The sequence below is a fragment of the Ochotona princeps genome, chromosome 20, assembly GCF_030435755.1.
Source record: "Ochotona princeps isolate mOchPri1 chromosome 20, mOchPri1.hap1, whole genome shotgun sequence".
Lineage (NCBI taxonomy): Eukaryota > Metazoa > Chordata > Mammalia > Lagomorpha > Ochotonidae > Ochotona > Ochotona princeps.
In genome coordinates, this window is record NC_080851.1 from 27486549 (window position 1) to 27509370 (window position 22822).

The 22822-nt window shown below is 38.6% G+C and overlaps 1 protein-coding gene across 2 annotated transcripts in view; it reads left to right on the forward strand.

Moving 5' to 3' along the window:
* Window positions 1-22822, forward strand: part of SKAP2 (src kinase associated phosphoprotein 2) — a 145709-nt gene that overhangs the window by 73758 nt on the left and 49129 nt on the right. For both annotated transcript variants that reach the window (XM_058678013.1, XM_004582427.3), the window contains exons 5-9: window positions 8198-8275; window positions 9296-9379; window positions 20858-20982; window positions 21836-21899; window positions 22553-22690. In XM_058678013.1, the coding sequence (XP_058533996.1) occupies window positions 8198-8275; window positions 9296-9379; window positions 20858-20982; window positions 21836-21899; window positions 22553-22690 (489 nt within the window). The remainder of the gene's footprint in view (window positions 1-8197; window positions 8276-9295; window positions 9380-20857; window positions 20983-21835; window positions 21900-22552; window positions 22691-22822) is intronic.

A 22822-nucleotide genomic window follows, 5' to 3' on the forward strand; every position in this document is an offset into this window, starting at 1 on the left:
TGGGCGATGCTGTGATTCTGTGTTACTCTCTGCTGGATGATTCAGGTGGGATAGTGCGTCACTCATGGCTCAAAATATTTTATCCACAGAATGGGACAAATAAATGAATTTAAGGAATATTTTAAGTTAGAAAATAGTATTTATTTCATCTGAAATAATTTTGAAGTATTTGTAGTTTGTAATATATAGCATAAACCAGTTAGGAAATAAGTAAATAAATAAAAAATTTCTTAAAGCCTATGTGGAAAAAAAAGAGCACAGTTGCCTTGAAAGCAACAAAAGAATTTAATTTAAATAATTTTTCTTTCTTATTTGTATGTAATTTGCTGGAGCAATCTGCATAGAAATTATGTCTCCTATCCTTTCCATAAATATATTGTATTTCCATTAGTAATCTGTACCATGTTTTTATGCATACGATTTTAAGTCAACATGGAAGTCCCCTTAAGAAACCATTCTATGGAAACAAAATTGACCTAAAATCTTACAAAATAAAAACATTCTGCAGTTGTCAATGTATGACATTTTAAAATGTTACGCATTTAATGTCATTTGACTGTTTAGAAATTAATTTTAGATGATAGTGATTGCTTCAGTGCCACAGAGCAGTAATTCAATGATATTGTCTTGCATAGTTCCCATGGCTGGTGTTCACTTTTTCATCAGAAAACAATAGCATTTCAGAAAATGGGTTTTCTAGGTAGACAGACTTGGGATTCTGGCTCTGTTCATTGTATATGACCTTGATTTCCCATTGGCAACGTAGAGATAATAAAATTTACCTCTTGGGGTTGTGTGTAAATGAAGTGAGATGAAGGCTATTTCATACTTAATTCCTGGAAAAGGCTCAATAAATGTTGGCTGTTGCAGTTATTGCTTCATTAAGCCATGCTGATATTTGTAATCATTCCATTGATAATGCTTTTTAAAAATATGCTTATAGCTTGTAGGGTGGAGATAAGGGAAAGGTTGTGTTTGTTGTCAACATAGGATGTGTAAAGAAGAAAGAGGTAGAGCAAATTACTATTATTTAAAATTTGTTGGTCAATGGATCTGTTTTTAAATGCCTTTAGTAAATTTTTGACAACGTTGAATTTATTCTCCTAATTGCCTACTTTAGGCGTTAGTCAGAAAAGGGCAGGGCCAACATGTGTATAGCAGGTTAAACTTCCATCTGAAATGCTAGCATCCCATACAGGTTAGCTGCTCCACTGCACATCTAGCTCCCTGCTAGTGCACTTGGGGAAGCAGCAGAGGATGGCTCAAGTACTGGAGCTCCTGCCACATAATCACGACTCCTGGCACAAGCCTTGCTCATTTCTGGCTATTGTGGCCATTTGGGAAGTGAACCAGTGTAACTCTACCTTTCAAATAAAGTAAATAAACAGATTTTAAAAACATTACAACACAAAACAGCTGAGCAATCCTAAATTTGGAAAAGGAATTACAGTTAAAAAAAGAATACAGTGGTGAATACAAGGGAACCTCAAAAAATTAATGGGGAAATGAAATTAAAAGATAAGATTATTTTGGTGCAACTTGTTTAGAAATCCATTCATAATTTTTCACAATGCGTATATTCAACTGTTTGAGAACCCCTAGTATAACGATTTAAATTTTTGGTACTAAAATGAACTTATCATTTAATTCAATTTTTCCATGAACTTTTTGAAGTGATCACTGGGCCAAACACCTCACCTGCCTCTCTGTTTTCCACTTTGGGAGAAACACATACTTACTCTACGCTTGTTTCTTGCTTTATAAAAGTGAAGGCACATGACAGACTCCTTGTTAGAGCAGATGACTAAGGTATGAGAGTGGCATCAACAGATCATGTGAATCTTGCACAGACTTGTGAAACCCTTCTGCGCAGGCAGATACAAAGGAACTGAGGAGTTACTGAGATGTAGGGGATGAAATCTGACTTCAGCTCATTCCATGAAATGTGTGAAGATCTATCACTGCAAGGCAGCGTTTACAAAATTAAAAAAAAAAGAAAGAGAGATAGAGGGTATCCTGTTTATAAATAAATGAAATGGTAGTCTTGTCTGCAAAGTGAAATTTAACACATTGAACTTATTTTTACATGATTGATTTGGTATATTGATATGCTATCGTTCCTGGGAATAACTGAGAGAGTCTTATAGGGTTTTCCACAAATGAAAGAAAGTCTTAGATAGAAACTATACTTTAACATTCTAGAAAGAACAGCTTCAATGTGGTTATAAATGTGACACCTCACGTTCTGTCATGAGACTGAAGAGCCAGAAACCATTTTTGTAAAAGATTTATTTTTTATTTGAGAGGAAACATTTTCTGCTAAGGGCTGTGTGGATATTTATAATGTCATTCACAGGCCATGCAAAATGATCACCTAAAATTTTTGCCTGCTCTAGATTTATTGAATTTTGAGTTCTGCCTACAGTTGTCTTGACAGAGGCAGACCACATATAAGGCCTGCAAGCTGGACATTCCCGACTCTGCTCTACAGTGAAAGAGGCAGGTATAAAGTGAGTGGAGAAGGAAAATGGATTCTATGGGATGATGTAATTTATTCATGCTTTTGGCTTGTGGCTTTTTGAGTACTAGCTGGGTGAATATTACTGAACATGATTGATTTCTGTTTTTTTCAATTATTATGGAGTCTTGGTTGCCATTTGAGTTGTATATACTTTGGTAGATGAAAATTAGTAGCAGTTAAAAATAAATAAATGTATGATATAAAATTGATAGGAAATAGCAAAAACTACACGTAAAGGAAGCTTTATTTAATGCTGTACATAAAATGCATTCTATAAACAGTTTTTTCATTTAACTTCATTGAGAGCGGAGCGCATTTTGGACTTTGGCCATTTGCTAAAGTGCATGATAAGTATAAACATGGATTTCATGAAGTCCTAGAATCTAGAAGGCCTTAGAGATTATCTAATTTAACTTTTCATGTTTAGTTATGGAAACTTAAGTTCTAAAGAGGGCAAGTGAGCTATATAAGATGACAAGTTGCATTGCTGGGATTTCCTTATAGGTTCTTTAACCATGTATATGAATGTAAAGCTAAGCTCCTGAGGATTTGCAGTACCACTGAACAATTTTATCTAGTATTTATAACCAAGTGAGTTTTTAAAAAAAATTTATTTATTTTTATTAGAAAGTCAGATATACAGAGAGGAGGAGAGCAAGAGAGGAAGATCTTCCGTCCACTGATTGACTTCCCAAGTGGCTACAATGGTCGGAGCTGTGCCAGTCTGAAGCCAGGAGCCTGGAGCTTCTTCCTGGTCTCCCGCATGAGTGCAGTGTTCCAAGGCTTTGGGCCGTCCTTGACTGTTTTCCCAAGATACAGGCAGGGAGCTGGATGGGAAGTGAGGCCACTGGGATTAGAACTGACACCCATATGGGATCCTGGCGCGTTCAAGGCAAGGACTTTAACCACTAGGCCACTGCGTCGGGCTCCCAAGTGAGTTTTACATTTCTCTCTCTTGTTGCGTAGGCTTTTAACCTTGATTTATTTTTGTTTGTTTGCTTTGCAGTTATGCTAGTGAATTATTACACTTAAAACTTTTTAGTGTAGTAAAAAAAGGTGTCAGCAAACCTATACCTGTGCATGCTGTTACCTTCAGGAAGCAAGGAAAATGCATCTAAATGCATCTAAATGCATCTGAGTCAGTAATAGCCTCTCTGCTAAAGCTAAATAGCCCGTGTGCCCTCCCGCCAAAGATGTCAGCTAGGCGTTGGCCATCATCTGCAAGGACGGTTGGAAGCCAAACAAAATAGTTTTTTAACCTTTGTACACAGTTATAATTTATTGGGATTATAATAGCATTGAGAAATAGTACCTCAAAATGTACTTCAATTCTGATTACCACTTGAAGAAAATTAGATGATAAAATAGATGGATGGGAGGGGAAAGATTTGCTAGTTGAAATGAGCACTCTGCTGATTCACCCCACTAAGTGCCCACAATAGCCAGGGCTGGGTGAGACTGACACAGGAGCTCAAAACTCCATCCAGGTCTCCCACGTGGGTGGCAGGGATCTAAGCACTGGACTCTGTTGATCCCAGGCTACACAGCAGCTGAAATTCCTAGGTGAGACTTGGAGGTGAGACTTGAACCCAGCACTTTCGGTATGTGATGGAGAAGTCGCAAGCAGTCCACGCGCCTTCCCTGAGAGCAGGCATTTAGAACAAATGAGTCTGTTTGCTAATTCAGAAAACAGTACTGAATGACCAGGCTCCTTTTAAAGTTTATTTAATAAGTTTTGAAGAGACAGATAAAATGAGTAAAACATTTATGAAACTCAATATCCTATCAGGTGAGAAGGAATTTTGAAAGGTTGAAGCTCATGGGTGTTTTATTCATATGAATTGAGAGTGTGGGAGGTGGGAGACATTGTTGAGGAGTGCATTTTTAATTTTTTGCAGATTAAGGAAAATAATCACTGTGCCAAACACATAGAATATTTGAATAGATCAAGATCCTGACTCAAAATGAATTCTTTTGAGGAAAAGCTATCTCTTCTGTATCTCCTTTTCCAGTACAAAAGAAAATGATTCTTTAGTTGCTTGAAGATGGTGGGAAAAATTATACTGGTTGAAAGTTTGGGGGTCCATGTTGCAAACTATATAATGTCATCTAATAACAGCAAAATTGAAGTAGTCAAAGGTCAGAAACCTAGCAGGAGTTTTGTGTGAAGTCTATTCTGAACACCCAGAAAGGGTGAACATATTAATGGAGTGACATCCATAGCAGTTAACGATTTATTAATGATAAAATAGTAAAAATAAACCTTTACTTTCTTTAGAGGTCTAGCATTTAAATTAGTCACCCAAGTTGCAAACCAAAATAATAATAATAATAATAATAATAATAATAATAATAATAATAATTAGAAACAGATGTCTGTTTTGAAAATGTCTCTGAATCATTCCCATACTTTGACGTCTGTTCACGAAATCATAGTAAGAACAAAGTAGATGGAGCTAGTTAGAACAGCCAAAGGGGTTTTTGTTTGTTTTTAAAATCAAATCTTCACTTTAAGTTACACTTGGGAGGTGATGCTTTACACTACCCTAGAAAAATAAAAGCATTTTAAATAAGTCTCAGGCTGGGATATGGTTGCTACCAGCGTGCACACATGTGTGTAGGAAAGAATTAAGCGACATACCCATATTAGAGCTCAGAGATACTGAGTCGAGGTACCTGGCAATGGGCAAAACTGTGGATTAGGGTTTTATTTCGGTTATTTTGAGAAGAGAGGTATAAGAAAAGACACACGCACACTTTCTTCTTGTCTTGATCACCCTTCATGGTTCTAACTTCCTTTCGCTTTCCTCTGCACTCATACCCTTTGCTGCTGAAGGAATTTACTGCTTTCTTGTGAGTAAAGCCTTCTGATTGGAACAATTTCACTACCATCCCCTATGACATACTATAATGCATCTGTCAGTCCTGCTAATGCCATGACTGATTTTATACCCAGCAGAGACAATACCTGCAATACACTCAAATGATTCTTTGGGGCTCAGCAGCGTGGCCTAGTGGCTAAGGTCCTCGCTTTGATCCCATATGGCCGCTGGTTCTAATCCCGGCAGCTCCACTTCCTCTCTATCTCTCCTCCTCTCAGTATAGCTGACTTTGTAATAAAAATAAAATAAATCTTTAAAAAAAATGATTCTTTGTTCCAAGCTAAAATAGACTCCCTTTGTTATCCAAGAGGATTGGTCCTGGTACACTCAGTGATACCAAAATCTGTGTGTGTTCAAGATCTGTGTGTAAAATGGGGACATTGTGTTTCCATACAAAATGTACATGTCCTGCTATGGACTTTAAATCATTTCTTAAGCAACATGTTGTAGAACTCCCCAAACCGGAATCAACTCTGATGAGCAGAAAACCAATCACTGACATGGGGGAGTTCATTGCAAAGTGCAGAGCAAGGAGCTGGCACCTGCCACTTAAAGCCACACTTCTCAATTGGTTAGGTATAAAGGCTTTTGAAACTGAAGTTAAGGTCCAGAGGTATGAGTTCATGTGCAGTCCCTGGTTGATCTGCAATGTTTATGACCCTCTCATGATTGGTCAGTGATACGTGGCTTGGAGGCATTTGGATGAAATCAAAGTGGTTTGCAATCACTCATTTGGTAGTTTCTTCTTCCTGGGATTCCTAGAAAAATCTTCAAGACAAGTTGTCTGTAGAATAAATAAATTACCTCATGCGTCTGATGTTTGAGGAGTCTATGGGACCAGCTGCAGTCCTCTCTCAATTGAGTGAGTTAGTGTTATCAAAAGTAGAGCAAAGAAACTTTAAAGTAAAGGAAGGAGACTCAACCTGGTTGTCAAAGGCACAGTGTGCTGCTCAGTTTCAACTATAGTTGCACATTTATGTTGTCCTTCAGTCATTTGAAATAGTGATTACAATTATACTTGACATATAGTATTTAATAAAAGCCAACATTTACTGACTACTTACTGTATGCTACAGGATTGAGTTGCAATGTAAAACTTAGTTTTAGTACCCAGGCTGTGAATTTGGAGGGTGAAACAGAGCTGAGGAAGTGTAGTGGGATTGTGTTGTGTCATTTCTTGCAGTAAGATGATGGAGTTGAGACTTAAGGCTAATGTTTGGGAGCCCTTCATATGTTGCCTGCCAGATAGGTATTGGCATTAATTTCCTTTTTTTCATGGGCCATTAAATATGTATCTGTATAAGCTTAATTCTTTGGGCCAATCTGAATTCTCTTAAAAGATAGCCTAGTACTGATCATTATACCATAAATAGTATGACATCTGAATAATGTGAGAAATAATACTATTAAAGATAAATTATAACTTTTTGTGTGTTATAACAGACTTTCAAAAATATTAAGTGTTTGTATTCATGTGCTGCAATACAGATCAAATGGTGCTTCCAAGGCTTAAAAACCCCTTTGGAGAAAGGGATTGCCATTAATGTACTTTTTGTTGTTTTAAAAAAATTCATTTGTTTCTATTTTTGTGTGGGTCAAATTTACTCAAAGTAAAAGACACATGGATAAATTCATTGACCAGTTATTCAAATATTTATACTGGTTTTTCCTACAATTTTATATGCATTTCAAAACATTACTCTATTTTAAGACCCTAAAATAATTTTAATATGTTTTACTGATACCATTTCCTGCTTACCAAATGAAATCTATCCACCAGAAGACTGAAATTAGTGCTTTAGTTATAAGTTTAAGTTATTTCTTAAGGAAAAATACCTGTGACTCTATTTAACTAGTTATGTGACCCTTGTAATAGTTCAGAAAGAAAATAAGACAGCTGGTAATATTTTATGATTAATGTACATATCATAACATTATTTTTTTCAAATGCATATTTTCTATCATAAGTTATATTAAAATTATTTTCATTTTATTTGTTATATAGGAATTTTCAGTAGGTTGCTTTCACTGTTAGAATTTTAGTAAAGTGCTAAGGATAACTTGTATTTATAACCAAGTTTTTAAAAATATTGAAAACCTGTAAAATTCTTTTTTTTTTTTTTAAAGATTTATTTTATTTTTATTACAAAGTCAGCTATACTGAGAGGAGGAGAGATAGAGAGGAAGTGGAGCTGCCGGGATTAGAACCAGCGGCCATATGGGATCAAGGCGAGGACCTTAGCCACTAGGCCACGCTGCTGAGCCCAACTTGTAAAATTCTTACATAACTTATTCATAATCATGAATGTATGAATTCTGATTGACCTACTTTTAGCTTATCTTTTCTATAAAGATCCCGTATGTGCTTATGATAGTTCTATCAGATTATATCTAATTTTACACTCCTAAATTTTCTAGAAAAAAGGGAATATACTTGCTTATTTGAGCAAGTCGTATTTCTCTGTGGATTTAGGGGAAAAAAAAACTCTCGTTTAGGGATCTCTTGCAGTGCTTTATACTAGTTCCCAAGTACCTTCCTTATAGACTAGTCAGAAAAGTATTACTGTGTCTTGGCAACGTTGTACGTGAAGATATGGGAGCAGGGAGCTTTCTTTCCCCTCGAGATGGGCAGGAAGGGAGAGGGATCTGTTTGTGGAACGGATCTGAAACCGGACTTGTAGAGTTGGGTTTGAGCAATTTTGGTGATTACAAGAATGGTGAGTCTAGTGAGATTTGGCACTTGGTTTTTCTAAAATGGATGACCCACAGTTCTGTTCTCCCCCACTTCCCACAGGAAATCAGTTTCCCCCGATTGCAGCACAGGACCTGCCCTTTGTCATGAAGGCGGGCTACCTTGAGAAGCGTAGAAAAGGTAAGGCTTAAATGAGAATTCTACCAAGGCCTTTCTCCCACATTTGCCGTGTGCATGAGGAGCTAATGTTCTGTTTAGGTAACTGATGAGTCCTAAGACTAGCGGAAAACCTAGATGGCATTATCCAAACCACAGACTAACACTGTCAGCTTTCAAGGATTTTGGTGTCAACACTACAGGGGAGGTTTTAGTTGTTAACCTCGGTTATTTGCACAGCATTCAGAGCAGTTTGCTGTGTCACGCAGGAAAGCTACTGGCCAGGTTTGTATTCCGAAGAATAGAATTTCTCTCTCTGAACCCACACTGCCCTGCAGTGGGCTTGCTGCACCTGTCCTGGCTCACGCTGTGGCTGCCACAGTTCAGCTGCAGCCTGGCACCTGTGTGCTGTTGCCTATGATTCATCTCAGTCTCAGTGTTCTCACGCTGGCCCCGATAACTGGGAGTTGACCCTGCGGTCCGGCTCTTACAACAGCGATCTTTAGTGAAAACAAAATATGGAGGCAAACTTACGATGCTGCTGCCCGACAGCAGGGAGCCTCTTCTTTCCTTCTACTTGTTTCTTGGGTTTGTCCCTCTAGGCTCTTCTATTTATATCGCATGTCATTAGCTTTCTTAGCCAGAAATGCTCTCAGTCAGGCCCGTCCCTTCGCTTTTGTAGCAGGTGGGAAAGCAAGGCTCACGTGTACCAGTTGTCTCAAGACCATGCACTCAGAGGTTCGCTGGACTGTTGGTCAGGAAGGAAAGTTTGCTAGCCATGCCTGTGATCCCTTAAACATGGCAGCCCCCTGCCCCTCCCCCTGCCCCACCTCTGCTTCCCATTATGCCTTTTACCTTTGTTGGGTTTGTTGTGGTGATGTTTGGTTTTGCCTGTTGGAATAGAAAATGTGTATTAAATAGTCATAGAATGCTGGGGCCAAAAGGAGCCTCAGAAATCATATTAATTGACTTCTCTATTGCCAATAAGGAAATGACCTTTCTAAGTGCTGTGCATCCTGTTTTCCCCCCTCCCCTTTACTACAGATCACACCTTTCTGGGGTTTGAATGGCAGAAGCGGTGGTGTGCCCTCAGCAGGACGGTCTTCTACTATTACGGAAGTGACAAAGGTACTGCTGACGTTCGATTGCATCAGATCATCTCCCCTTCCCGACTTGGGTGCAAATAGAGAAAGGACAGCTGGGGACTGTGGCAGTTACAGTCTGAAACTGGTTATTCATTTCAGTATCTGACAAGTGCTTCAAACTCCAGAATATCCTGAAAGTTAGCATAATTTTGTTTTATTGGATTAGGAGAGTTAGAAAATAAAAGACTTTAATGTGACTGACCTTTGATCTTAGGAAATATTTATCATCTAGGCTACAGTTGTAAAAATTGTGGGAAAGTAAAGACCATAAGGTCCTGAGAGTTTTGAGAGCAGAAAAAAAGCACATTTTGAAAGAAGAATTTGGATTCAATTAAATGCATCATCGCATTTCTTAGCACCATTTTCAGGTTTAAATAACAACAGCAGGCATCTGTATGGAGTTTAGTACCTTTCAGACACCATTCTAAGCCCCTTAGAAAGCACATGAGCCACATTGACTTGTTTAATTCAAAACAACTCTTTGTGAAATAGGTCCTGTTATTAGCACCATTTATTTTACTATTAAGAAAGCTGTGCAGAGAGAGGTTAAGTTTTATTCCAGGTCATGCAGCTTGTCAATGGCAGATCTGGGATTTGCCTTCAACCTCGGCAGTGTGGTTACAGACTATGTGCTTAATTACTGTTGTCACTATAATCCTTTTTAAAAAATAAGGTACTTTTGCTATTAAACATCTCTTAGGCATCCTTCATATTTTAAGTTTCGTATTTGAGCAAATAAAGCCACAAAGTAATTAAATATAATGAATGCAAATTCTTAGTTTTACTTTTTTCTAAAGAAAGCAGGCCAAAAGTTGAATAAGGGTCATATAGAAATAGATAATACTCATTTCCAGAAAGGTCACATTTAGCAGGAAAAAAAAGCATAAGAATCAGTATTACTGAATGTAAGTTTTCCGGTGAAGTTGTTATTTATCATTGTTGTTTGTAGTTTTGTGTTGTGTTATTTATGTATAACTTTGTGAGCTTTTTCTCTTATAAAATATGCAGATGACTAAGTTAAGCTTGTATACTTATATAATACTAAAAGTTGTTCTCACTCTTTGGGTTGTGGGATGCAAAATTATGAATTAGTTTAGTGATTAGCTTTTATTCCATCCCTGATTTGCCGTGTGTTCAAATAGAATCCTGGCATCAACAAAGTGTGCTTTATAAATTCTAAAACAACCTTCTTTGCTGAGGGTAAGTGGATGGCTTTGTCAGAAAAATTGGAGTCCCAATTCAGTTATGGTTATCATAGATCAAGAATTTGTGTTACTACTACAGAACTATGCTTTTATATAGCGTTCTGAATTTGGGTTCTGATCTTACCTTTCCGTGTGGAAAGGCCAGAATAGGGGACTCTTGTGACTGTGATCCGTTATGCTTTTCGTTTCTGCCTTAGTTTAGGCATCAGTGAAAACTAATGTCCTTGTGTGCCCCATTCCTTGTTCCAAAGAGCAGGTGCCAGCTGTGAGTCATAGATCAGCAAGGCTGCTAAAGCACAGGCAGTGTTTATATTTTACTGCAAGGCCAGTTCAGTACATTCTAGTTAGAAGTTTTTGGATATTAATTAGGTACCCATCCTGTCCTTGCTTGATAAGAATTTGTGTGCTAACATTCTTCGTAATTCTTATTTTAATGACTTTGTTATCACTTTAGTCCCTCATTGAAAGTGAGCATTCTCAGGTTCCCTTTTCGTGTGGAGAGTTGAAAGGAAGTCTGGCTTGCATCTCTTTCAGACCCTCTCTTTCTGTGGCTGCAAATCCTCCTGTTTCCAGTGAGTTCAGGTCTGTGGTCATTGGAGTCTCTTTCTTCTTTTTGCTGCCTCCTTGGGAATTTCCAACTTAATTTCTCTCCTTTAAGATATTCTAGGAAAAAAAAACATCTTTGGGCAGCTTCTAATTGCTTCTTTGTTGTGATTCTGATTTCCTTCCTTTGTATCTTTTCTTTCCAGCAAAAAAAAAAAAAAATCTGTCAAATACAACATTTATTTTTCTTTTGTAAGATCAACTAGTTGATCTGTACAGCCTCATTGTGCGAGCCATTTACCTAAACTTTAGAAAGAATTATTTAGATATATGAGAACTATAATCCACCAAGTAGGTAGGATTTAGATAAATGGATTATAGAGGCGCAAGAGGAGTTGATACCACTTACGAGGTTAAACTGTACTTTGTTACAGTTTGACAGACACAGCATTCATGTTTTCTACCTTACCATGTGTGCCCAAAAACATATTGACCTATCAAGATAGTAATGGCTTAGAGAGAGTAGCTCTGTCCTCTAGGGTAAATCATGCACTTACCTTTGTGCCCATAAATACTGCCTGTATTTATTATTCATAGCCATTGGGGGCCCTTAAGTAACAAATATCCACAGAGCATAGTTTGTCTCTGTGTGAAAGCACATCCATCCTTTCATGTCCTTCCTCTTCCTGTGATGGTCAAGAGTCTCATTCATCAATTTTCTTAGGTCGTAGGTGTTTAGATTTCCATCAAGGCATCCATTCATTTACTCATTAATTCATTTTTTCAATTCAATAAATTGGACAGTTGGCAGGCAATGGGCACTAGGGATACAAAGACTCTGAAGTGCTCACAATTTTTGTGATGTGGACATCAGTGAGAGAAGGTGTTTTGAGGTTGAAAGTGGGACTAGACAGGTAAAGTCATCATTGCAGTTAAATACAGTAAGTAATTTAGATGAAAATGTGTTTGGATCACAAGAGAGGAAGGGCTGATGCCTAGGTGAAATCAGGAAGACTTCCTGGTGGATGAATATTATGTTTTGAATGAATATTATGAATATTCATAGTATTATGAATGTTATGTTTTGAATATACTCATAGATGTTGCTTCACAACACATGGATTGGAACTTAACCCCAAGCTGGGGCTATTGGAAGCTGCCTGGGCCATGAGGGCTTTGCTTTCAAGAACAAACTCAGTTGCTTTACAAAAAAGGTTCACATGGTCTCTGAGCCCCTTCCATTGCCCTTTGGTGGACACAGGAACTAAAGCACTGTTTTTCAGCTCTGAGCAGATGCTGCCCTGCTGTCATCTTGTTCTGGGGCTTGGAAGCCTCCACAGTTATCCATTTCGCAGGTATCGTTGCAGCATGGGAGAGCTACACGGTGAAGTGTGAGGTGGGGATTCCTGACAGGGTGATGGCAGAGCTTCTGTTGCCTTGTCCGAGGCCCTGGGAGAGAGTAGAGCTGGAGCCAGGCTGGAGCAAGGTGTAGGTGGGAAGAGGTGCGCCTCAGGCTGATGAGAGTAAGGACTTGGCTGGGATTGTGTTTTAATAAGACCGTGAAGTAGAGTACTACATGAGCGGATGGGGCTTTGAGGAAGACGCTGTGATAGCGTTATCCAGGATGGATGGGTCAACAGCAGAAGACACTGAGTGAGTCCTGGGAGAAGTTCACACAGGGCTATTGGAAGGCAATACAAGGATCCAGCGGCTCCAAAGCCCAGCGTGACACATTACTCAGAGGTTGTTCTGAACCCCTCCACGAGGCCTGTGACTGACAGGCCGCTTAGAAACCTGTTGCACACCCATGCTTTGATTTATGTTTCTGCTTTTCTTTTCTCTTCTGCTTCCTGTTTGTATGAGCTCACATTAATACTATCATCTGAGACTTCTCTCTTTCCACGTTGGGTGGAGGAAGTGTTAGTAGTTCCTGCTACGCACCCCTTTCGCTGCCCTTTCCTCCCAAACCCCATTAAAGAGTATCCCAGCACCAGTGGCAGTTATAAGTAGCCTTGGTCCTACCAAGTCATTCTAAATGTATATCAAAGTTATTTATTACATCATGTGGTTATAATTTCTTCACTGTAATGTCTTTTAAATATATGGTGAAAGTCAGTAGAAAATTTGGGCTTAATACAGATAATTTAATATAATAAAAGTTTCAGGGCTCAGCGGGGAAATAACATTTTTCATTGAAATTGACCTCTCTTTTCTTTTAAACTTCCACCACAAGTCAGCATTGATAGAAAAAGAGAGAAAAGCTGTTCAGTTTGAAATTTTTTTGTGTGAAATGTATTTTGATGTCAAAAAAAACATCATGATTCTTTTTCATATTTTTTGAGTTTTGTTAGAGTGACAGGGTGTATTTATATAATTAGAAGACCTATTGTATTGTAATAGCAAAACAGCCATACAAGTATCTCTCTTTTTTTCCTTATTCATTTGATACAAGAGATGTCCTGGGACAGGGCATTAGCATTTTGTAACTAATCATGATGTTGTGTATGAACTGTGTAAATGAATTCTGACATTTGAAATTTTTATATTGTGTTTTGTTTCCATCTGGTGTGTAAAGAGAAATAGTATTTTTGCTTGTAAGATGTAGGAATCAGGTCTGGTGTGGTAGCCTAGTGGCTAAAGTCCTCACCTTGCACATGCCAGGATCCCATATGGGTGCCGGTTCTAATCCTGGCAGGCTCCGCTTCCCATCCAGCTCCCTGCCTGTGGCCTGGGAAAGCAGTCGAGGATGGCCCAAAGCCTTGGAACACTGCGCCCATGTGGGAGACCGGGATAGGCCGAGCGCGGGCTCCTGGCTTTGGTTCGGCACAGCTCTAGCTGTTGCAGGCGCTTGGGGAGTGAATCAGTGTATGAAATTTCCTCTCTGTCTGTATGACTTTTCAATAAAAATAAAATAAATCTTAAAAAAAAAGAAGTAGAAATTTACTTTTGAAAGGAGATTTATTTTATTTATTTGAAAGGCAGAGTTTGGAAAGAGGAGAGATCTTTCATCTGCTCGTTCATTCCTTAATTGTCAGTTCTGACCAGAGCCACGCCAGGTCAAAGCAGGAGGCAAGAGCTTCTTTCGAGTCTCCCATGTGGGCGGCAGGATTCAAGCACTTGGGCCGTCTTTTGTTGCTTCCTTAGGCAGATTAACTGGGAGCCGGATTGGAAGTGGAACAGCAGGACTTGAACTGGCATTGCAGGTGGTAACTTTACCAGATATGCCACTCCATGGGCCCTGACTACTTCTTCATCAGAAATTATTTCCATTTGAGGAGTGAGCATGTGACTTAAGAGTTAAGCTTGTTAAGATGCTTCCCTCTCTTACAGGAGTGAGTTCTGGCTCTGACTTCTGACTCCAGTTTTTTTGTTCTTATGAAGCATGGGAAACAGCAAGTGATGGCTCCGGCAGCTGTGTCCCTGCCATTCCCACGGGGGTCCTCAGTGGGAATCTGGACTCCTGATTGTCCTAGCTATGCCCAGCCCCAGGCAAGGAGGGTACTTAGGAGCGAGCCAGAGGATGGGAGCTCTCTGCATACTTGCCTCAGAGATAATTAAGAAGGAAAGAAATGGTTGCATTTTGATAGAACTTTGGGTCTTTGTTAAGCAAGTGTCAACTTTAAAGTTGATTACAGTAAATACTAAATGAAAGATCTTTATTTTTAACCTGTAATATTATAGAGAAGTGAAATGTACTTTTAAAAAATAAAAATAAATTAAAAAAAGAAATGTGCTTGTGATATTTAGTAGGAATTCAAAACCTAAGCACAAATTAGGTTTTACTAAGGGTCTAGTGACCACAAATATTGTATTGTAATCAAATGAATCAGTTTGCTTTAAAATATACCTATACAGATTTCTGAAAGATATATTTTAAATGAAACTGTGTGCTGCTCTGTCCTTTTATATAGCTATATAGTTGTTGCTATATGCACACGTGCATGTGTGCATACAGATAGAAAGCTAGGTGTGTATGTGTGTGTAGACAGAGAGAGATGTATGTGTGTGTTTAGATGTATAGTTATATAAATATCCATTCCTCGAGCTAGTCATTGAACATCAGCTGGCATTATTGCAGAGTGGTTTAATACACTGGCTCAGAAGGCAGGGCCCAGGGGACCGGTGAAACCGTAAGATGTGCCAGGGCCAGTAGGTGAACTGGTGAGCTCGGAAAGGGTGAGGTCAGGCTGCAGAGGTTTCACCTGCCCTTGGCAGGAGTTTGGTCTTTCCTGTCTAAGGCCAGCTGGTGTTTGTGAGCACTGAAGGTGAGCAGGTGGCACACAGAACAGACAGATGTTGGAAAGGTCCTGCTGACACTGTCAGGAGAAGGACTGGAGGAGCTGAGGCTGGAGGCAGGATGTGATCAGAAGCTGAGAGGAGATGAGAGAGCCGGGAGGGAAGGCGAAGATCTCTGCCCTCACCGTCTCAGAACGGAGCTGCCCGTTAACCTGGACATTTCCAGCGGCTCTCACATTGCCGGAGCAGCAGCAGAGTTGTTCATTCTCTAATTATTGTAGGAGGCTCTCTGCAGTTTCCGTGTGTAAGGCATCAGATATATTCATGTCATCATTATCTTAACTAGTTATTCCATATCATAATCATGATGTAAATCTCATTTCTAGAGGAAAACAGTGGATACAACTCCCAAAAAGTGCAAATGAAAGCCCTTCTACAAAAAATGCCTGGAGTTTATATATTCTTCATTCACAGCTACTTCATACCATTTTGTTTTTTTTAACTAAGATTCTGTTTGTGGTTGATACATAAACAACATAAACAAATAGATCATATCATATTAGCCAAACTTAATGTCAAGTTACATAATGTTTATCTTTATTATTATTCATAGCCACCTTGTGGCCCCTAATGAATAAATATAAGTATTGCATTTGGGCCATCATCCACTGCTTTTCCCAGGCCAGTGGTAGGGAACCAGATTGGAAGTGGAGCAGCTGGAACTGGAAAAATAGCACTCATAGTGGATGGCAGCTCATACCGGTCAAGAGAACACCAATCATAACAAATATTTTTGTAAAGATTTAAACAATTTAAACATTTCATTAGAGTTTTGAAATGACTGGAAGTAGAGAATCATGAATCATGATGTTGACAGGGATTTAAACCTTGGCATTGGATGAAATTGATCAGGGACATTTATGAACTATGAATGTAACAAGGTTTGTTAGGACATAAGCCTTATAGATAGAAGAGCCCATAAAAGAGGCAGAGAAGGAAATGCAAGGTAATATTTTTCTTCTTTATTGTTAACGTCATATTTATGTCACATTCAGTTTCTAGGACAGCGGTTTATCAAACATCAGTGAGTATTGAAATCACTTGGGAAGCTTGCATAGGTTTGGTTTCCTGGATCCAGCCCCAGAGATGCTTATACAAGTTCTGTGTGGCAGCCATTCTTGTGTTATTTAACAGGCATCCAGAAAAGATGAAACTTGAAATATACCGTGAGAACCCCTCTTCTCAAAAAGGCATAGGATCAGCCCTCTGCCCAGGCCTGGATTGTGCTCTCTGCATTTGTGTGGCCATGAGCTAGTTGGTTAAGCTTTATCTCAGCACTGATTACCTATTAAATGATATACTATGTTTCTGACAGATAGAAGAAGCTCAGTACTTGTGAGTTGTCCTTTTGACAGCTTAAGAAACCTTGAACATAGCTGTAAACCCTGAAAGCCAGTGGAAAAAACAGAAGGAAATGACTGTCATTAGCTTCCTGAATTTTTGTTTTGTAGATCAGGGCCAACTGCTTTTTACCTTGAACTTACTGAATTATAATTGTGTGAGATTAAGTTATGGGTTTAATAGATTTCATTATCTAGTTTCTCCTGGCATCCTTCAGTTCTGGAGACATTAAATCCAAGCAGTGTGATAGAAGCAAGGTGAAAGTTTGAAACAGAAGCCGAGGGAAATCTAATAGAGAGACAAACTCCTCAGAAAGCCTGAGGGCATCAGTGTATTATAATAAAAAAATCATTCTCTAACTAATACTGATACATCAAGGAAACATTAAATTATATTTAAAAGACATTGAGACATTAGAAAAGTATGTCTGAGAATTGTAGAATTTCAGCACAATACTAACATTTTGATAAATCTTGACACTTCAAAGAATAGCTCTATGCTGTTTGTCAAGTTCACCTACAGAAAATACTAACTGGCTCTTAGTAATGAACATATATACTCTTATTTCTTGTTTGATTGGCATATTGCTATTTTGAGCAATCTGTGTCAGTTTACAAAGAAATCCTTGAAACTCTCAGAAAGCACCATGGAACCTATGTATAAATTATTATGGATTATCATACAAGGCTGCAGTTTTGTCTGCCCCAAAGAGAAGCTGTTATGAAGGAAGGAAAGTAAGTCTTATTATAGCTGAGTCTGCTGACTTTACATCTGTGCTTCCTATCCCCTATTTGCTAATGTAAATTAAAAATTATTTTATGATTACGATTTTTTGAAATTTAGTGAGAGTTATGAATTTCCTTCTGCTCTCTTCTGGGTCCACACTTTAAGCCCACAAAGATGTTTCAATAGTTCTTTATCCTCAGATACAGTCAGCTGAGGAGGCCCAGGTGTTTATTGTTTTCTTCTTACTGTTTCTAGTTAGCTGGTGGACAGGAGGAAGTTTTCTTCCATTGTATCTGTGATCGTTGGCAATGTTGTTTTTGTGACTTTAAGAAAAAGAATATGCATCTTTCTTATATTGTTTGTCAGCCATTTACATCCTTTGTATTCCTCTGGCCCATAATTCAATTTTTTTTTTCAATCTGTTGAGGGAGTTTTTGAGGTAGAGCTGATGTAATTTTCAACACTGTTAATTTTCCTCTTTTTCAATCTACTCATAAATCACTTGTTTTGCTGCTGAATTTCCTGTTTTCTTATACAGTCATTTGTCCTTATTTCACCAGTTTCATTTCAGTTTCTGCCCGCTCATCCATTTTTCTGTTTTATATTATATTCTTTCAACTTCCATCTCTTTCAGAGTTTCAGTATGTGTGGTTTTCCTATTTGTTCGTATGAAAAATGCAGACCTGCTGTCTACTGTTTGTTTTCTGCTAGTTTTTCTGTGCTTTCAACATTGTAAATCATGTCTTTGTATTACATAACATTTTATGGCACCTGTGCATTTATGTTTGCTTTTCTTCTTTTGCTTGTTCTTGAGCAAGGGCAGGCTTGTATAATCTGGGATGTTTACTTGTGAAGTGGATTAGTGACTTCATCTCACTGGAGGCTGTTAATGCCCGTTCTGTGATAGAATGGAATCTTTCCTTCAGATCTGATCTGGGAAATCCTGGATCTGAGTCCTAGGTCTGCCTACAGTTTCAGCTGTGGAGTCCCAGCATTGCTGCTGATTTCAGCTTCCTGCTAATATGCACCCATAAAGCCTTGCGATGGCTTACATGGCCACGTCCTTGCCACCCATGTAGGAAACCTGAATTGGGTGCCTGGTAGTTGCAGGCATCTGGGAGGTGAACCAGCAGTTGGAGGATCTCCATCAATGACTCTGCCTTTCAAATTCAAATAAGTTTATCAATGAAAAGAATTTCTAACTTGGGTTTTTCATATTTGACATGTTTAAATAAGATAGGATCTTGTGACCTTTCAAAAATGTAAGTCACTTCAAGCATCCAATGATTATCTTTTTAAAAAGGCAGTACTTGTGTCTTTGGAGCACTGCATTTGGAGAGCATGTTGTCCCATCGTGTGGAAACATTTGTCTTATTCCCCTGAGCTCAGGAAAATGGGCAGTTTGTCCTTACCCACGGTGTTGATATTGTGTCAATCTAGAAGACTTATATCTGTGCAGCTTTTCCTGTCAACAAAAATAGCCAATAATTCATTGTATTTTCAAATTCAGGGTATTAAATCATTTGTTGTAATCCTACTGCTGCCTTTCAGATCATACCTGACCCAAGCTCAAGGTCTCTCTCCTTCAGACTCATCTTCGTTTGTGAAGATGCTCATACAGCTCTGTAGTGGCTGTGAAGGAGCCTCTTTGGTTTGCAACTTAGACCTCTGGACTTTCTGCGTGACTCTTCTCCATCCAAATAATTTGTTATTTCTCTTTTTTTTACTTTTTTATTATTTATTATTTTTAATTCATTAATTACATTGTATTATGTGACACAGTTTCATAGGTACTTGGGTTCTCCCCACCCCTCCCCAAACCCTCCCGCCATGGTGGATTCCTCCACCTTGTTGCATAACCACAGCTCAAGTTCAGTTGAGATTCCCCCATTGCAAGCATATACCAAACATAGAGTCCAGCATCTTATTGTCCAGTCAAGTTCAACGGCTTCTTAGGTATACCCTCTCTGGTCTGAAGACAGAGCCAGCAGAGTATCATCCCAGTCAATTAAAAGCTCCAACATACCATCAGCAAAAATTTACATCATTATGGAATTAATTGACTTAGTAATGAGTAACCAATATGTTAAAAGTAAATGCGGAGTTCTTAACCACCTTCTGTGACCACCTCATTGACATTTCAATTTTGGTTTATACACAACATATAACATACATAACATAACATGTTATACATAATATCATATCATCTTAAATTAAGGCAAACATGTGGTATTTAACCTTTTGGGATTGGCTCATTTCCCTTAGCATTATGGTTTCCAGTTTGGCCCATTTGGCCACAAAGAACTGCATTTTGTTTTTTTTAATAGCTGAGTAGTATTCCATGGAGTAGATGAACCATAGCTTTCTTATCCAATCCTCTGCTGATGGGCATTTTGGCTGCTTCCATGTTTTTGCAATTACTGATTATGCTGCTATGAACATAGGAGTGCATGTTGGTTTCTCATAAAACAAGTGTTCTGGATATATTCCTAGGAGTGCTATTGCTGGATCATACAGTATGTTGATTTTGAGTTGTTTGAATGTTCTCCATACTGATTTCCATAGAGGCTGTACCAGCCTGCAGCCCCACCAGCAGTGGAGTCTTCACATCTGTTATCTATCTATCTATCTATCTATCTAATTAATGGTTTGCTGTTTCAGTTTTTAAATTTGGGGTTTAAGATTTTTTTATGTATTTTATTTATCTGAGAGGCAGAGATAGAGACAGAGAGGTAGACAGAGTGCTTCCATCTGCTGGGTCACTCCCCAGATGCTTGCACCTGCCACAGCTGGAGTTAGACCAGGCTACATCCAGGTACAACATCCGCTTGCCTCAGGTGGATGGCAAGGGACTCAAATACTTGAGCCCTCTGTCAACCATGACTCCAGGGCTTTTTGTCGGATTGTTTTGTTGTTGGTTGTGGTGGTGCTGCAAGGGTTTGGTGAAAGAGAAATAAAGGTAAATAATACCCAGAAGGTTTCCAATTGTCTGACTTTTCCCTCTGGCATCAAATTAAAGAGCAACGGGCTTATAGCAGGGTTATCTAGCAGGTTCTAAGTTCAAGTTGCTAGGTTTGTCCTGCTTTGAAAGTGTCATATTTCCATACTTCCTTTTGAGTGAGACTGACAACTGCAGATCTCATCCGCTGGTTCCCTATGATACTACTCTAGACCCAGGCATTCACAGTACGTCCATATTTTAGAATGAAATGTGATTTCTTGAGATGTTCTTCAATGGTATGACCAATAAAAATTCTTTCCAAGAATTACGAAAGTCTCTATAAGAAGATCACTTGCATTTATACTCACAGCAGTAACAGAAATTCCAACTCTGCCTTTCTCTTGAACAGACAAACAACAGAAAGGTGAATTTGCAATAGATGGCTACAGTGTCAGAATGAATAACACTCTCAGGAAAGATGCAAAGAAGGATTGCTGTTTTGAAATATCTGCTCCTGATAAACGCATCTATCAGGTTGGAGTCATGTTGCCTTGAAATGAAGTTGATAAAATGTACTCATTTCACTTCTAGAGATATTAACAATTTGTTAAAACAACTCTCCTTGATGTATTAATACGAAGTGCGTATTTTTTGTACATTGAGCATGCATAAAAGGGGAAATACATTTCTTAAAAATTTCAGATCAGTTCAAATGATATCTTCTTGAAAAAGATCAAGCAAATCTGTCATTTATCACTTACTTCACATGTTGCATTTTATATCTATTTTAATAGAACTATGTAATTTCCTAAAAGAATTACCTAGCAGAAAGAGTAATATTATCAAATAGAAATATCACCATGTTCATGCATATTGTATTGCTTAGGGGTGTGGGTTAAGTCTCACATCAGCTCTGCAAATCCAGAGCTATCAGCTCGGCGTCACTATGGAATGTATGTTTAATAAGTTTTAAATATCTGAGATTGCAGTTGAAAGCCAGTTAATTAAGTTGTCAGGTAGTGTGTTGGAATCTGACAAGAACATTTTTAAGAAAACTGTATCCAGCAGTCTAAAGAAATTCATGGGTGTCTTCTAATTGTCAAGGGCAAATTTTGTTCATCAGTTCTGTCTTTGACATTGATGAAGAGAAGCAGCTTTTTTTCCTGCACAGCTGCCAGCTGCTGATCAGAGTCTCAAATCCATCATCCTCTGCTTCAATTACGTAAATTTGTCAAAATTAACTGTACATTATAAGAAGCATCCTTGCAAGAAAAGTACCACTAGACATGAAAAGAATTACTAATGATCTTAAAGAAATGATAAAAACGTGACCTATGTTTCATGCCTGCTGTTGTGGTTTTTGTTGTTAATATTTGCTGTTTGTTAGTTTACAGCCGCTTCTCCCAAAGATGCTGAGGAATGGGTACAGCAACTGAAGTTTGTATTACAAGGTAAGAGCACTCAGACGTCTTCTGAATAACAAGTGATGTGGATGACCATGTCCTAGGCTTGTTGACTTCTCTTGGGTGTGACCAAGGGATCATGACTGGGATGAACAAGCCATAACTGGTATTGACTTTAGGTTTCTTTTTTATTTTTTTAAAGATTTATTTGTTTTCACTTGCAAGGCGTGTTTAAAGAAAGAGGAGACAATGAGAAGGAGAAAGAAATTTCTGTCCACTGGTTCACTCCCCAAATGGCCACTGACAGCCAGAAGTCTGGACATTCCTGTAGGTCTTCCATGTGGGCACAGGTTCTAAGCCTCTAGTGCCACCCGCGACTGCTTTTCTGGGAGCACCAGCAGGGAGCTGGATCAGAAGTGAAGCAGCCAGGGCTTGAACTGGTGCCCACATGGGATACTGGCACTGCAGGCCATGGCACCGGACCCAGGACTTCAGACTTCTAAAAGCATCTTTTCTCTAAGTACCAGTTAGCATCTTCAAAATTCACATATTTGCAAAAAAAAAAAGTTTTAATTTTTTTCCTTAAATTAAGAATATAGTGCCTAAGAGTGTTGTGACCTGATAGACATTTTTTTAGGCATGTAGTCTTAAAAATCTTTTCCAGTTTTTTGCACATCTGCTTTGTGAAATACATTTTCCAGACATGGAATCCGATGTGATTCCCGAGGACGATGATGAAAAAGGAGAAGTCTATGATGATGTTGACCACCCCCTGCCGGCCAGCAGCCCACCAGCCCACCACGGACCAGTAGATGAAGAGATTTATGAGGAGCTTCCAGGTACTTTTTTTCTGGTAATTCATTGAAAGAGTTCAGGATTCTTTTTCATAAGTGTGTGCCTGTGTGTATGTGTGTGTGTGTGTGTGTGTATGCACACTCATGTGTATGATTCGTCATTAGGTTGACAACTTC